Source organism: Danio rerio, chromosome 7 (assembly GCF_052040795.2).
Source record: "Danio rerio strain M-AB ecotype USA chromosome 7, GRCz13ab, whole genome shotgun sequence".
Classification (NCBI taxonomy): domain Eukaryota; kingdom Metazoa; phylum Chordata; class Actinopteri; order Cypriniformes; family Danionidae; genus Danio; species Danio rerio.
Window position 1 is genome coordinate 27,345,933 of NC_141027.1, and position 14,279 is coordinate 27,360,211.

Consider the following 14,279-nt stretch of genomic DNA (forward strand, 5'->3'; position numbering starts at 1 on the left):
TAGGTCATTTTCATGAATTCAAAATCAACTCACCAGTGATCTTTGGGAGCTGGGGATAAAGTCTTTCTGTTTATGTAAGTACAAACTCTATATTGTGGTTTATGTGTCTTGTCCAACTCCACTTGGTCTATCATTGCTCCATTAACACCTGTTTTTTTAATATATATATATATATATATACCATGGTCTCTGCTGTCTTATCCCTTTATGCTTTTATGCTTTGAGCTCATGAAACCACTGTACATGCTTCATCAACTCAGGAAGCGGTGGCTTTACTCAAATGATTATAATAATGAGTGTTCTGTTCTGTGTCACTTTCTTGGAAGTCTGCTTCAGAAACAACACGAGACAATTTATAGAAAAGACATATCAATAATAGTATGTAGATTATGCCTGTTTTGTCACTTTGAAAATGTATAAAGTAGTCATTTTGAAAACCGATTTGCTTGTTAGCACCTACGTCCACGTTCCGCTCAAACACACACTACCATCGGTGCGTATAGAGTGAATCTATTCTCTATGCTAATACCAACTATGTTATTGGTACTTTCTGGCTGCCAGTTGCCCTCAATAAGAGCATTCACGGCAATGAAGAAAGAGCCCCTTTTAAAGAAACACACACACACAGGGTCTTAGTAAACAGTCAATATACGGCCGCAGTTTTCTGCCACAATATGTCTTAAATGGGAGTTTTCTCTTGCCAGCGTAGTAATAAAGATCATATCTGGCAAAGTGTTGCTCTTGGTAATGTTGAGCAAACAAGCTTCCTGAAAGTTAAGTTCATATTAATCTTTTTTCAAATGTCACTTCGATATGAGGTGCAGGACAGAGTTATATTAGTGTGCAGAAAGCCCCACTGTTGGCCCTGCATAATTAGGCCACTGAGAATGGCATATTCCAGCTCAAAGTTCAGGGCCGCGCGCTAATGCAGCAGCTTTATCCCTGTGATTTCAAGTCAAACAGCGTCTTCAGCTCAGATCAATACGCTCTATTACACCAGGGCAGCCGCTTTTTATTTTAGCTGCCGTTGTAGTGTGCGTTAAGTCCACGCTCAATGGCTGTCAGAGGAAACGGAGTCAGATCGCTGAATGGAGAAATAACAAAGGGGCCGGGAATGATTACGGCTTTTCTCTGCACAACTTGTAACTCCGGAGGGGAGAGTGTGAATATTGCTGCCATTCAGAAGTAGAGGAAGATCATGCGTTCTGATATGATTGGATGTAATAATACCAGTCTCGTTTCTTTTATAAACCTTGCTTGGTGGTCGGTGTGCTGCTGTTAAATGTTTAAAGCAAATTTCCAGCGGTTTCCGAGGTGCCACGTGTGGTGTTCTTAACATTTCGGATGAGGTTACATGTTCTGTGTTGCCACTGGGCCCGTTTTAGCCCTTGTGAACACTGATATTAACATTGATATGTCACAGGGTCAGCTCTCTTTTTAGGGAATGAAACGCCGATTGTTAGGCTGAATGAAGGTGAAAGGACCACTTGAGTTAGAACAGTAAACATCAGGCCTATGCGTTGGCCCTGCTCCAGCACTGAGGGTAACAGTGTAAGCCTTGTACTGTACATCAGGTTGGCATTGTGTCAGCATTTAGACCGATGTGAGTTGGTGGGTGCGAGCGAATGCTTGTGGTAGAGCCAACATTTATTTTTTTGTCCTTATTGAAAATTGAATGGAATTATTATTATATTTTTGTAGTAATAGACATTGAAAAGTTTATCTTGAAAGTAAAAAAGGGGAATTTTAAGCAAGTGTATAAACCGACTGTCTGAAAGGACTTTTTGATTTCAAAACACATTTCTGACATTTCAATGCAAAATGCGTTTAAATGCTATTGACGTGAAGGTCAAGCTTACAGAGAAAGATGCATTATTTTAAAACTGTCCGTATGTGTTAAAGAAAAATTGAATGCCCAGTGTGTTTTTTCATTTCACAATTTCCACACTTTTAAAAGCTTGAGAAAGGGAATAAATGACCCTGTTAATCGTTCCTCTTCCATAGCCCCCGTGCTTACCAGACCTATGAGACCTTAAGCCAGGCACCGCGTTGCGGACCTCCAAAGTCTGTGCGTGCACGTCACAAAACAGCCGAGGCTTTTATACTTAATGTGTTTGCCGTTGTGATATTTTTAAAACAACAGGGGGCAGTCAAAACAGGGTGTCCGCGGGGTTTTAAAAACTATTAAAAGTTGATAAATAAATTATGAGAAAATAAAAGCCCCTAAAAGATATTAAAAAGTCTTAATTAATTTTTGTTCAAGCGTTGTCCATTGTTTGACTTAAAAAAAAAGCATAAATATATTTATTTTTCTTCTAATATTAACAACGGCGTGCTCGATCTATGCAATTGGTTCGGGCTGGGGCGTATCCGGCCAAGCTCTTCCACCTGGGTGATGTCACGTAATTTGTGACAAACGTGGTGTGACGCTCTCCACATTTAGCAAAACCATAGGATGAAACAGACGGCAAAATGGGAAAATGTAAGTTTGCGTACTCCTGGTTAGAGGCTGGAGAGAGACAGGTTGGCTGAAGTCTGTCGCTGAAAACAACTGTGCAATTTATTATTCCAAGCTTTGTTTTTTCCGAGCTTATATGAGTTCTGTTGCATGTTTTTGCTCAATTGATTTATTTAACTACAACTATTTGTTAACAACTGTTTATTAAGCTAAAAAATTTATACTGATTAGAACTTGAAGTGGCGATAAGGTCTTAAAATATTCTGAGAAGATCTTTAAAAACACAAGGTATTGAAATCTTTAGTATTCCTGCACATGCCCTGCAATAGAAACTAAAAATAAAAAGTTTCCGGAACTACGTCATATCATTAATATTATTGAAGATTTTTAAACCAATTATTTTTTTTTACATTTTTAAAAATTATTTTAACTATTATAAGCATTTTTATAACCATCCAAGATTTTTAAAAATCAAACTTTGATGCATCACTTGCTTTTGTTAATATCTCGGACAGTTTTACCTGTTAAAGTTTATTAAATTATCAATGACGACAGAAGATGGGTTGCTCTACAAATATATATTTTTTATTATGGCAAGAATAAAAGCAAAAAAAAGCAAACTCTGTGATGACGCCACATTCGCTGCGCGAATCGAACTAGCAGACGCGTCAAGTATAAACCAGGCTTAACAAACACCTATTAATCTAAATTCCTTTGCAACTTTAATCTGCGTGTTTAATTAATCACAAAATGAGGCAGTAAGTAATTTTGGCACACATATGCCCCGCGTTTAATCACTCGTGTGCAAAATCAGTCGGAAACACCTGAGGAAGGGGCAACGGCATCTGTTTGAACAAGCAGAATACACTCTTTGTCAGTGTGTGCCATTCATCTAATAAAGCTGCCGGAGCCTTCCTTCATTTCACATTTAGCATGTCTCAGTGTTGATGTCTCTGTGGGACCCATGTCTCCAGAAATTATTTCCTGCAAAAAAATGCTCTCCTGGACCCTTAATGAAAATGAATAACCTTTTGGTGGTTATTTTCCCATCTATTAGCAGCCTCTCCCCAGCTTCACTTCTCCACTGACCCTCTTCTTTGATTGTTATCAGAGAGGCTGTTCAATAAGGGGTCGGCATTTTAATTTCATCAACCTAATTGAGAAAAAAATAAATAAATCTTTGCTCCCTTCATTCTGCCCGAAATGCCCAGTGGAACATAAAATTTCATCAGTGTGAATTTAGAATCAGATTTAATTGTTGGAAATCGAATTATTGTCATGAAAGGAAGTTCTAAGGTCTTCAGACATCTGCGATGGTCGAGATCCTCGCTGACGTATTTCGGGTATTCGTTTTCTTATTAGTCCTCATGAGGATTTTTTGGCGACGCCAGCAGCATCCTATTCTGGTTTGTGGCTTTTCCGCACGCATACAGGTGTGCCATATCAAAGCACAGTGTAATACGTTTACTGTTTGTGCGTATGCTGTTTATCCGTGCCACATTTAACTGATGTAGTCAAGCTTAGCCCAAGACCCATTGATCATCAGCAATATTCCTTCAATCACTCCAATATGACCTAACATCTCAACAACACGCTGTCATGGCCGGGGCAGGGACCTCTGCTAAAGTTTATTGGATATTTGGTCCTTTTGAAGGCTTGATGTGCTTTATCTAATTTACAGAAGAGTTATACATAATATACACTTGGCAGTCTTCCCTGGTTTGAAGGTAAAGACAGTAACCAAGGTAAAAAGGCATTCTGTTATTGGCTATATATGGCCATAGACATACTGAAGAACATGACATTAATCTTCTGGCTTTCAAAGCCGGGCAGACTAATGTATAACTGAAAGTCCTGTAAAATGTATTAATGATTCCAAGCATGAACTTTTCTCCTAAAATGCCATGAATCCTCCAGAGCTGATAATGTGGCCTGACCCCGGGGTGTGAAATCCTTGTTATGTTGAGAGTTGCCAGTTAATTGATTTGCAAATTATTTAAAGTTTGTGGGGCCCAAGGGAGCGCTTGGCTCTAATGATGCCCATTCCCATAGAGTTTCCATCTCTCTGTATTCCACTGCCTCGGCACAATTGTAATAAGCTAATATGCCTTATCGAAGATTTACAGCACATTTTCCCTTAAAGGAAACGCTGAAATTTAGAAGTCTTAAAGCACTTAATGAAAAGGAAACATTGACAGTAATTTAACAATACAATGACAACTGATCAATTCATTTCATTGCCTGTGATTTCAATTCTACTACATATTTATTTGCTTGTGTGTAGTCTAAAAATGAATAAATCATTTCTGAAAATATTACATACATTTTTATGTTATTTTGAACAAATGTCGAATTTTATATTTGGATAAAATGTCATTTGTAGTTTTAAGAATACAAATAATGACACATAAAAAAAAAAAAAAAAAAAAAAATATATATATATATATATATATATATATATATATATATATATATATATATATATATATATATATATATATATATATACATATATATATATATATACATACAGTTGAAGTCAGAATTATTAGCCCCCCTGAATTATTAGGCCCCCTGTTTATTTTCCCCCCCAATTTCTGTTTAACGAAGAGAAGGTTTAAACAGCACATTTCTAAACGTAATAGTTTTAATAACTCTTTTTCTAATGACTGATTTATTTTATCTTTGCCCTGATGACAGTAAATAATATTTTACTACATATTTTTCAAGACACTTCTATACAGCTTAAAGTGACATTTAAAGGCTCAACTAGGTTTATTAGGTTAACAAGGCAGGTTAGGGTAATTGGGCAGATTATTATATAACGATGGTCTGTTCTGTAGACTATCAAAAATATAGCTTAAAGGGGTTAATAATTTCGACCTTAAAATGAATTTTCAAAAATTAAAAGGTGCTTTTATTCTAGCCGAAATAAAACAAACAAGAATTTCTACAGAAGAACAAAATATTATCAGACATACTGTGAAAATTTCCTTGCTCTGTTAAACATCATTTGGAAAAAAATTTAAAAAGTAAAAAAAAAAAGATACAATAAGGGGGCTAATAATTCTGACTTCAACTGTATATTTCAGACACTTAACTTCCAGGAAAACTGATTTACTGTTTTTTGTAGCTGCACTTCAAAACTATTTACACTCAATTTTCGTTTTGCATAGTTCCAGCTAATTATATTGAAGATATAAAGGCGAAGACATGCTACTTTGTATTTGCCAGCCACCTGCATGAAGCGCATCTGAAAAGACGACTTGTTCTGTTGTTTTGGACTCGCAGCAGCTTCTCAAACTCGATTAGAGACAGTGTGCATTTCATTGTTGGTTTTATCGCGTTGACGTATCTTGATTTATCCTATCTTTTTGTTTGTTCATCCACGATGCACTCCCGGGAATAAGAAGAATATTTTTAGACTTGAATGCAACTTGTTAAAGAAATCTTGCCTGTGTACATTGTGCTGAGGTCACCTGCACACATTAAACATTCCTATGAATCTGAAGTTATCTGACTACAATTTGACTTGTAGGAATATAATTAGCATTTCTGCTTCCCACAGACAGATTCTCCCACATGGTTTCATTCACAACTGCACATCTATTTGCATTAGTTTTAAGATTTCATTCATCAATGCATGTTTTTTTATGCAAAAAAAACAAACATGTTTAAGCACATCACATGTAATGAATGAATAAGAAATTTAAAAGTAGTACCTTTTTAACTTTTTGTCTCCTTCAAACAGCCCATCAATTGAAGAGTAAAGAAAAAGGAAAGAAGGAAGCGCATCCTAGGCTTAATTGATTTGTTACGCAGATGTAAGTTAAGAGAGACCTCACCTTCTGTGGGGCTTGTAAGTTTGTAAGCACAAGGTAATGTGTCCATTAGGGGAGGCAGATGCTCAGCCGGTTGAGTTGTAGAGGAAAGGTGCATGGCGTCTAACCCACTAAGTGGCTGTTTCTCTTTGCTAATATAAAAGAGACCCTGAGCCCTCATTAGCAAGTGCTGTCATTCAGACACAGAGTGTCGGCCTGATTTAAATAAAATGAAATGAAGATAGTTCTTTCTGGTCCCCTGGCTTCACTCATTGCCATAAACATATGCTCTGTGCCCCGCTTCTTTCCATCTTATTTATGACTTTAATTTGTTGTGTGGGCTGCGCTGGAAATCAAATTTAATACAATCCTCCCAGGGACCCTGTCATATAATAACATGGTAATTTCTGTGTATCCTTTTGAAAAATGAGGAAATTAATTCTTCCTGACATGTTCTAATTATTCCAGTGTGAACAGGCAAATCCAGTTTCTCTCTCTCTCTTGCCGATAAGTGTCAGAGGCAGGCGCGCAGCCTCGACGGGCATCTAGGTGCTAATGCTGACCAGCAGTGCGTTTAATTTGAAACATGAGCAGACACCTTTCAACACACCTTCCTAATGTTGGGTTGCTTCGTACAAATTAATTCACAGACTGAGCAGGGGGGGGGGGGGGGTTGAGACTAAAAGACGGGACATGGGGGCTGTTAGCAAGAGTGTATTTAATGGGTGGGCTGCAGAGGGGGGTGGGGGGAGGAAAGCCCTTCTCTGTCATGTCTTCTTTTGTGGTGCCGTTCGGAGGTGTGTGTACACGTGTGACAGGAGGACACCCGTGAGACGTGTTTGGATCTGTGGACGGAGGTTTTTTTCCCTCTCTTGTTCCCAACACTGTCAAAACCTTTTCACACCTTCCTCGGTTCAGATGAGAAGGGATGAAATGCTAATTTAATTAGACTGTCATCAGTCACTTCAAAATATAGCGCTTTGGCATTAATATGGAATGGTTTGTCTTTTACCTCTTATGGTTCTTCTCTGAAGTGCGTTTATGTCTTGAGCAGATGCTATTGTCCACATAGACTTGTGGAGGCTATGATAAAATCTGTATTAATATTTTTTAAATGGAAGACATCCCAAAAATGTCATATTGTCTGTAAAAATTATATGATCAATTAGTTCTGACAGCATATGTTTTAGGTCATTGTAACTTATTACACTAAGTTAATAATGTTCTAATTTCATTTAAGCAGTTTTAAGTCAGTTTAACATAATATATGTTCAATGGACTCGTGAGGTTAATTTGATTCAGCCTAAACATTTAAGGCAACCAGGATTTTTTATAGTGTACTACTACGACTACTACTACGACTACTGCTACTACTACTACTACAACTAATAATAATAACGATGATGATGATGATTATAATCATGTTAATAATAATAATGATGCTTATGATAATTATAATAATAAGTTTATTATTAATTCAAAATTATTCATTAAAAAAGTGTATCCATTGCTAAGCTGAGTGTATTTGTATGCGACATCAAAACCTAAGCTTATTATTATTATTATTATTGTTATAATAATATTATTAATAATAATAATAATTATTATTATTATTATAATAATAATAATAATTATTATTATTATATTAACAATAACAACAATACTAATGATAACAATAATGATGATAATAATAATAATAATAATAATGATGATGATGATGATGATGATGATGATGATGATGATGATGATGATAATAATGATGATGATAATAATACTGATAATACTAATAATGCTGATGATAATAATAACAACAATAATAGTAATAATAATAATAATTATTATTATTATTATTATTATTATTATTATTATTATTATATTAATAATAACAACAATAATAATGATAACAATAATGATGATGATAATAATATAATAATGATGATGATCATTATAATAATAATAATAATGATGATGATAATAATGATAATACTAATAATGCTGATGATAATAATAATAATAATAATAATGATAATAATAAAGACAACAACAACACTAATAATAATAATAATATTAATAATAATAATAAAGGTAATTATTAATTCAAAATCATTTATATAAAAAAAATGTATCCATGGCTAGGTTGAGCTTCTAAGCTCCCTATTACATCCTCAATTAAACTTTCTGTGTTGTGTCCAGCACAGTTTACTTTTACTGACTGCTCAGGTGTGGGCCAGTCAGCACAGGGAAATCACATGACACAATGGCCTGTTATTATTCTGGCACATTTCATTGACATTATTTCATTTTACCGCTTTTTGCAGGGCACAATCGTGATTCTGATTAGTATTATTTAACTTTACCCAGTCTGAGAATGGTTGATGAAATAAGTAAAAACACAGAGTGTGTTTTATGTCGCATGTAGCCTTTTTAATACCTGTCAGTGGAGGAAAAATATCCCTCTTTTTTCCCACTTTAATTACGAACAGCATTTAAGGCTCAGTGATGGAAAAAAATAAACAAACACAAATGGAGTGAACCTTTGAGTTGGGTTAAATCCACAAAGGCTTAATTGATTTGGTGTGTGTCACATATATAAGTGTGTGCGCTACAGAAGAGAACTTCCAAACTCTAACGTCATGTGCACTGAAGAATAGAAGGCCTTTATAGTCTGTGGGTGTGGTCGGATTGAGTCTCCCTTGCACTGATTGGTCGAGGAGGGGCATCGTCGCGGCAGCGCCACTGCGTCGCATTATCACACCCTCTGGTTTAATCAGGGACACGCCATAGAAAGACAAGCTCATCTTCTTCATGGAATAAATGATTCGTATTGGGTACTGCAGCTCTGTAGCATTCATCTGGTTTGAGGCCTTTTCTTGTGAATGAAGATGTCCTAAATGAATTGTCTGGCTCTCAGTTTCCCTCCTGCTGTCTGGAGAACATCGACAGAGTAGATCTGTGGTAGCTCGTAGGATAAGTTTAGTCACGGAATCGCTGGGATCTCCATCTCCGTGCCCGAGCCCACCCACTCTCCATAGCACTACATTAATTCAGCCAGTCAATTTGACTGAAAGTTTGAAATGTGCAGTGCGTTAGCGAGGGGGGCCGTACAGAAGCCGTGTTAATAGCGAGGGCTTGTTGTCCATATGGTACTGTTTTAATGGAGCACATTTGTTGCAGATGGTGGGAGACTTCGCTTGGGCAGAAGAAGCGGTTCTTGGCAGGTCTCGGGCTCTTTGGAGAAAAAGGCGCACAGAGCTTGACTTTTAACGCTGATGTTGATCGTCGCTGTTTTTCATATACAGTAACAATCCGTTGCCCTTGAAACATGGTCTGTTCTAAATTTAAGCCTCGCTTTACTCTGTTTATTTATTTCTTTTCGTTATGCCGAGACAATACGCTGTGGCTCAGTCACTTTTTCCCTCAGCTCGGGCCTGTAAACCGCAGCGAAATCCTCACACAGCAATAGTAGTTGTCTCAATTTCTGCAGTGAGGTTTTTTTTTCAGCTGCAGGAGAGAGTTGAGGTAACACAGCAGACAGAGAAAATTGAGGGGCCACAGAGAAACTAGTCACTTGAGTGCTACTTTTTCAGAGCTGAACTCTCACACTGTATAAAAACACAGAACTAGCTATTATTTGACCAGAGGTCAGAACTCATATAAAATGGTGAAAATGTCATGGGCTTTATATTATTTATTTTACTGGATATTATTATTATTGTTATTATTACTACTACTACTAATACTAAAAATATTATTATAAATATTGTTATCATCATTACTACTACTACTACTACTACTACTACTACTACTACTACTACTACTACTAATAATAATAATAATAATAATAAGTGTGCTAGTTAGTAATGTATATAGTTATATTAATTGTCAAAATTCTAATGTAAAATATTAAAAAGCATTATTTATTATTTTTGTTATTATTATTATTACTATTATTATTATTATTATTATTATGTTATTAATAATAATAACAACAACTACAATTTTCCTGTTTCATTCAAAATAATGATGTTTTTCACTATCAATTATTATTTTATATCAGTAATTGTCTCAAAAAGTAAGATTGATTGTCAAATTTTATTGTAATTTATTTTAATAAATCAACAATTTTTTTTCTTTGTTTCATTCATAATGATGATGATGATTATTATTATTATTCAATATCAAATATTACTTACTTTCAGTAATTGCAAGTCTCAAAAAGTAATATTAATTGTTAAAATTTTATTAAATTTACTGTTCTTCTTCTTATTTTTTTCCACTGTCAAATATTACTTATTATCAGTAATTACAAAAGTCTCAAAAAGTAATTGTAGAAATTTTATTGTAAAATATTTTAATAAATTAACCGTTATTATTATTATTATTATTATTTTTATAATAATAATAATAATTATTATTATTATTTGTTTCATTCATAATTATGATGATGATGATTATTTTTATTATTATTATTATTATTATTCACTATCAATTATCACTTACTACCAGTAATTGCAAAAGTAAAGCTTAAAGTAAATTCTATGAAAAGTGTTATACTGGAATAAAATAGGAGCAGAATAAAACTAATTTGCCACTCAACTGTTCTTTATCTTACAGGCTGGTTATTCTGTATTCTTTTAGTGAGTTTTTTTATGCAAAATAAATAAACCTGACAATCACACTACACTCGAATATAACCTCTCTTCGATCTGAGAGCAGAGACAGACACTGTCAGTGTCTGTGTGTGTGTTTGCTGTCGTCTTGCTGCCCCACTAACAAAAGCAAGAATTGAAGAGAGAGAGAGAAAGAGAGAGATAGAGAAAGAGGGAGAGAGAGAGAGAGAGAGAGAGAGAGGGAGAGAGGGAGAGAGAGAGAGAGAGAGAGGGCAGGCTGTTTTTTAACACTCTCTCGGATGGTGAGGAGACACGCTTGATTGCCTCTGTTGCGTTTTTACTGTTGTTTTCGCGCGTTGTCACTGCTGTGGCAGCACTTGGGTATTATGTGAGCAGAGTGCCCATGGCCCAAAACACTTCTTTCCTTTCACCCCCAGACACCTGACTGTGAGAAGAGCCTCTGCGGGTCTTACAGGTCCTCCGGCCTGCTAAAAGTACTGGTCAGCCTGAAAGGCGCAGTGTCCTTGGGGCTCTCTGATCTAACTCTTTCCATTCTCTCAGTGGCTTTGTCTCAATCCATCCTCAGCCACACAACTCACCAGCATGTGAGAGAGAAGGAGAGAGAGAGGAGAGGCATGGGGCAAATTACACCCATGTCACTGAAAACGAAAGCATTTAGGAGGCAGAAGACTGGATGTCTTTTGACTCTGATGTGTCTCTTATTTATGATGATGATGAAGTGAGAGAGGGAGTGGGGTGTTACAGCATGAGAGAAATCGCTAATTAGTTTCAGCACTTGATGAATTCCGCTTTTGCAGTAATGCATTAAAAAAAAAAAAACATGCTCGGGAAGTTTATCCTCTTCTAGTTGCTCCAAGAGGGAGTAAAAGTGGGAAGATGGATGCAGAACTTTTATTTAATAATAATTATTTTAACTTTAAATGAACTCAACATCCATACATTTGTATAAACTAGATTACAATACTTAATCATATATAATATTTATATTGATTATATATTTCTTTATATCAGAGATGTCCAAAGTAGGACCCGCAGGCCAAAGTTTGCCCATCGTAACCTTTCATTTGGCCCACCACACCACCTGACATAGTTTATTTATGTATATATTTTGGTTCTTTGTTTAGTGTTGAGCTACAAAAAAGCTAACTCAATTAAATGTTTCAATTAAATGTTGTAAATGAATCAGATTTAAAAAGTACTGGATTTGCTTTTCAGTGTTTGGACTTTCAGCAGTGAAAATGAAACCACACTGAACTGAACTAAACTTAACTTCAACTCTGAAAACTGGACTGACACAGTTTCAAATTACAAGAAACTTCTATCTTAAGCTATCAATCTGCATCTACAATTTACATATAGAAATAGTCATGAATTGAATTGAATTAATATAAACTGCATTTTTTATTTTCTGTTTTTATATTCTTTCTGTCTCTCTGACCACATTGCACTCTTTACATTGTCTCTTGCATAACAGTTTACTTTGCTGTACAAACAGGCACTTGATCTTTATAAGTCATATATGCTTGCAAGTCTCGTAAAGACCAGCAAGTGAGACTAATGGAAACCCTTTGGAGACAATTTCCAAACACGTGCTTCCAAATTTGCGGCGTTCGACTTTTTGGAGCAGCCTCTGTGCTTGGTGATATCATGACCACATCCTCCCGCCTCCCCGCGGCCCAGCAACAGCTCAGATTTGGCCCCGTGTGGGCCCTTGTGGTCCGGCTCCTAGAAGCTACACACACATGGTCCACAGCTGGACCACCACACGCCGCTTTTGGGAGGAGCAGCGCTCAGGAACCACTGTCATACGATAACATATCATCAAAAACGGGACTGGAAAACCATGTACGCTAATGACAAATGTCTGTTCCTCCAAAAAAAGACGAATGAAAAGCTATTAGTGGAGCCATGGGGAGTGTTACATCTTTGTTTTTGTGTTTGGTTTTTGGAAGATAAAAATGTTTCAGGGACAGCGGAGGATGTGTCGGTGGTTTTGTCTGTTTTTCTCCCCTCTGTAACTGTTTTAAAGTTGCCATGCTAACGTGTGTTCGCTCAGTTACAATGGCTCTCTGTGTATTTCTCCTGCTACAGAACCCAAATGCTGAACATGGAGGGCTTTCTGCGTAGCAGCTTTTTACTGAGGTTAGTCGCTTTAGTTTTTCTGTCGTTGCCACAGGGGGTCCGGCGGGCTGATTTCATCTGTCCTTTCACAGCTCCGATTTTTCACACCACCTAGCTTTAGCCGACCTGTGGGATGATGTGTTGTCTGTGTTTGTGTGTATACTACCAGTCAAAAGTTTGCGAGCAGTACTATTTTATTTTTAAGTGCCTTTTGCTGCTCACCAAGGCTGCATTCAGTTGATTTAAATAAAAATTAATAAATAGAAATTAAAAACTGTACAATTTTAAAATATTGTTACAATGAATAAAACATACTGTAAATATTGAATATAGTAAATTGTAATTTATGCCTGTGATTTTATTCTGAATTACTCCAATCTATAATGTTATTCAGAAATCATTGAATAAGAATATCCACTTTTTAAGAAATACTTATTGCTAATATCAGTGTTGAAAATTATTTAGCTGCTTCATATTTTTATGGAAACTGATACAATACCAAGTACCAAAAACATGTATGAAGTAAAAAAACAATATATAAATAAAATATATATGCTTTTGTTAACACTTTAAAATAATAGTCCATTAATTAATTATTTACTAATATGAACAAACAATTGTGAATACATTTATTACAGTACTGATTTATCTTTGTCAACGTTAGTTCATGTTATGTAAGTTGAATAACATCAGTTCATGCTAACTCACTGTGCATTAACTAATGTTAACAAGGATTTTAATAATGCATTAGTAAATGTTGAACAATCATTAATAAATGCTTTACATAGTTAGCTAATGTTAGTAAATACATTAACATTGACTATGGAGTCAATCTCGGGCCATTATACTTGCAAAATTTAAAAGAAAGTTTTTTTAAAAACAAATGCAATATTACAAAATCGCAAAGCGAAAATTAATTTTTGAGAAATAAAAATCAATTTTGCTAACAAAAGTAAAGAACTCAAAGTTTTGAGAAATAAAAATGAAACAAAATAAAAATTGCAAACAAAACAAAAACTACAAAAAAATAAGTAGTGCAAAACAAAAAATAAAATATTTGTAATTTAATTATTTACGTTTTACTTTGTGGCCCTGATTTGACAAGGGGGCAGAGTCAAGGGATCTTGGGCGTTTACAGCCCCGGACCAGCCGGACAAGCACAGTATCACTGAGGTGGTCTTATAGCCCAGTATGTTCGGGTCTTCCATAAACACTTTGCGATGTTTAGAGATTTGTGTTTATTTATTT

The 14,279-nt window shown here is 35.5% G+C and overlaps 1 protein-coding gene across 50 annotated transcripts in view; it reads left to right on the forward strand.

Moving 5' to 3' along the window:
- Nucleotides 1-14,279, forward strand: part of sox6 (SRY-box transcription factor 6) — a 200,998-nt gene that overhangs the window by 27,075 nt on the left and 159,644 nt on the right. For 32 of the 50 annotated variants that reach the window (NM_001123009.3, XM_087259709.1, XM_087259733.1 and 29 more), the window contains exons 3-4: nt 4-74; nt 13,002-13,052. In NM_001123009.3, the coding sequence (NP_001116481.2) occupies nt 13,009-13,052 (44 nt within the window). In that variant the 5' untranslated portion in view covers nt 4-74; nt 13,002-13,008. The remainder of the gene's footprint in view (nt 1-3; nt 75-13,001; nt 13,053-14,279) is intronic. The other 18 variants (XM_087259747.1, XM_087259725.1, XM_087259750.1 and 15 more) reach the window with 1 other exon arrangement.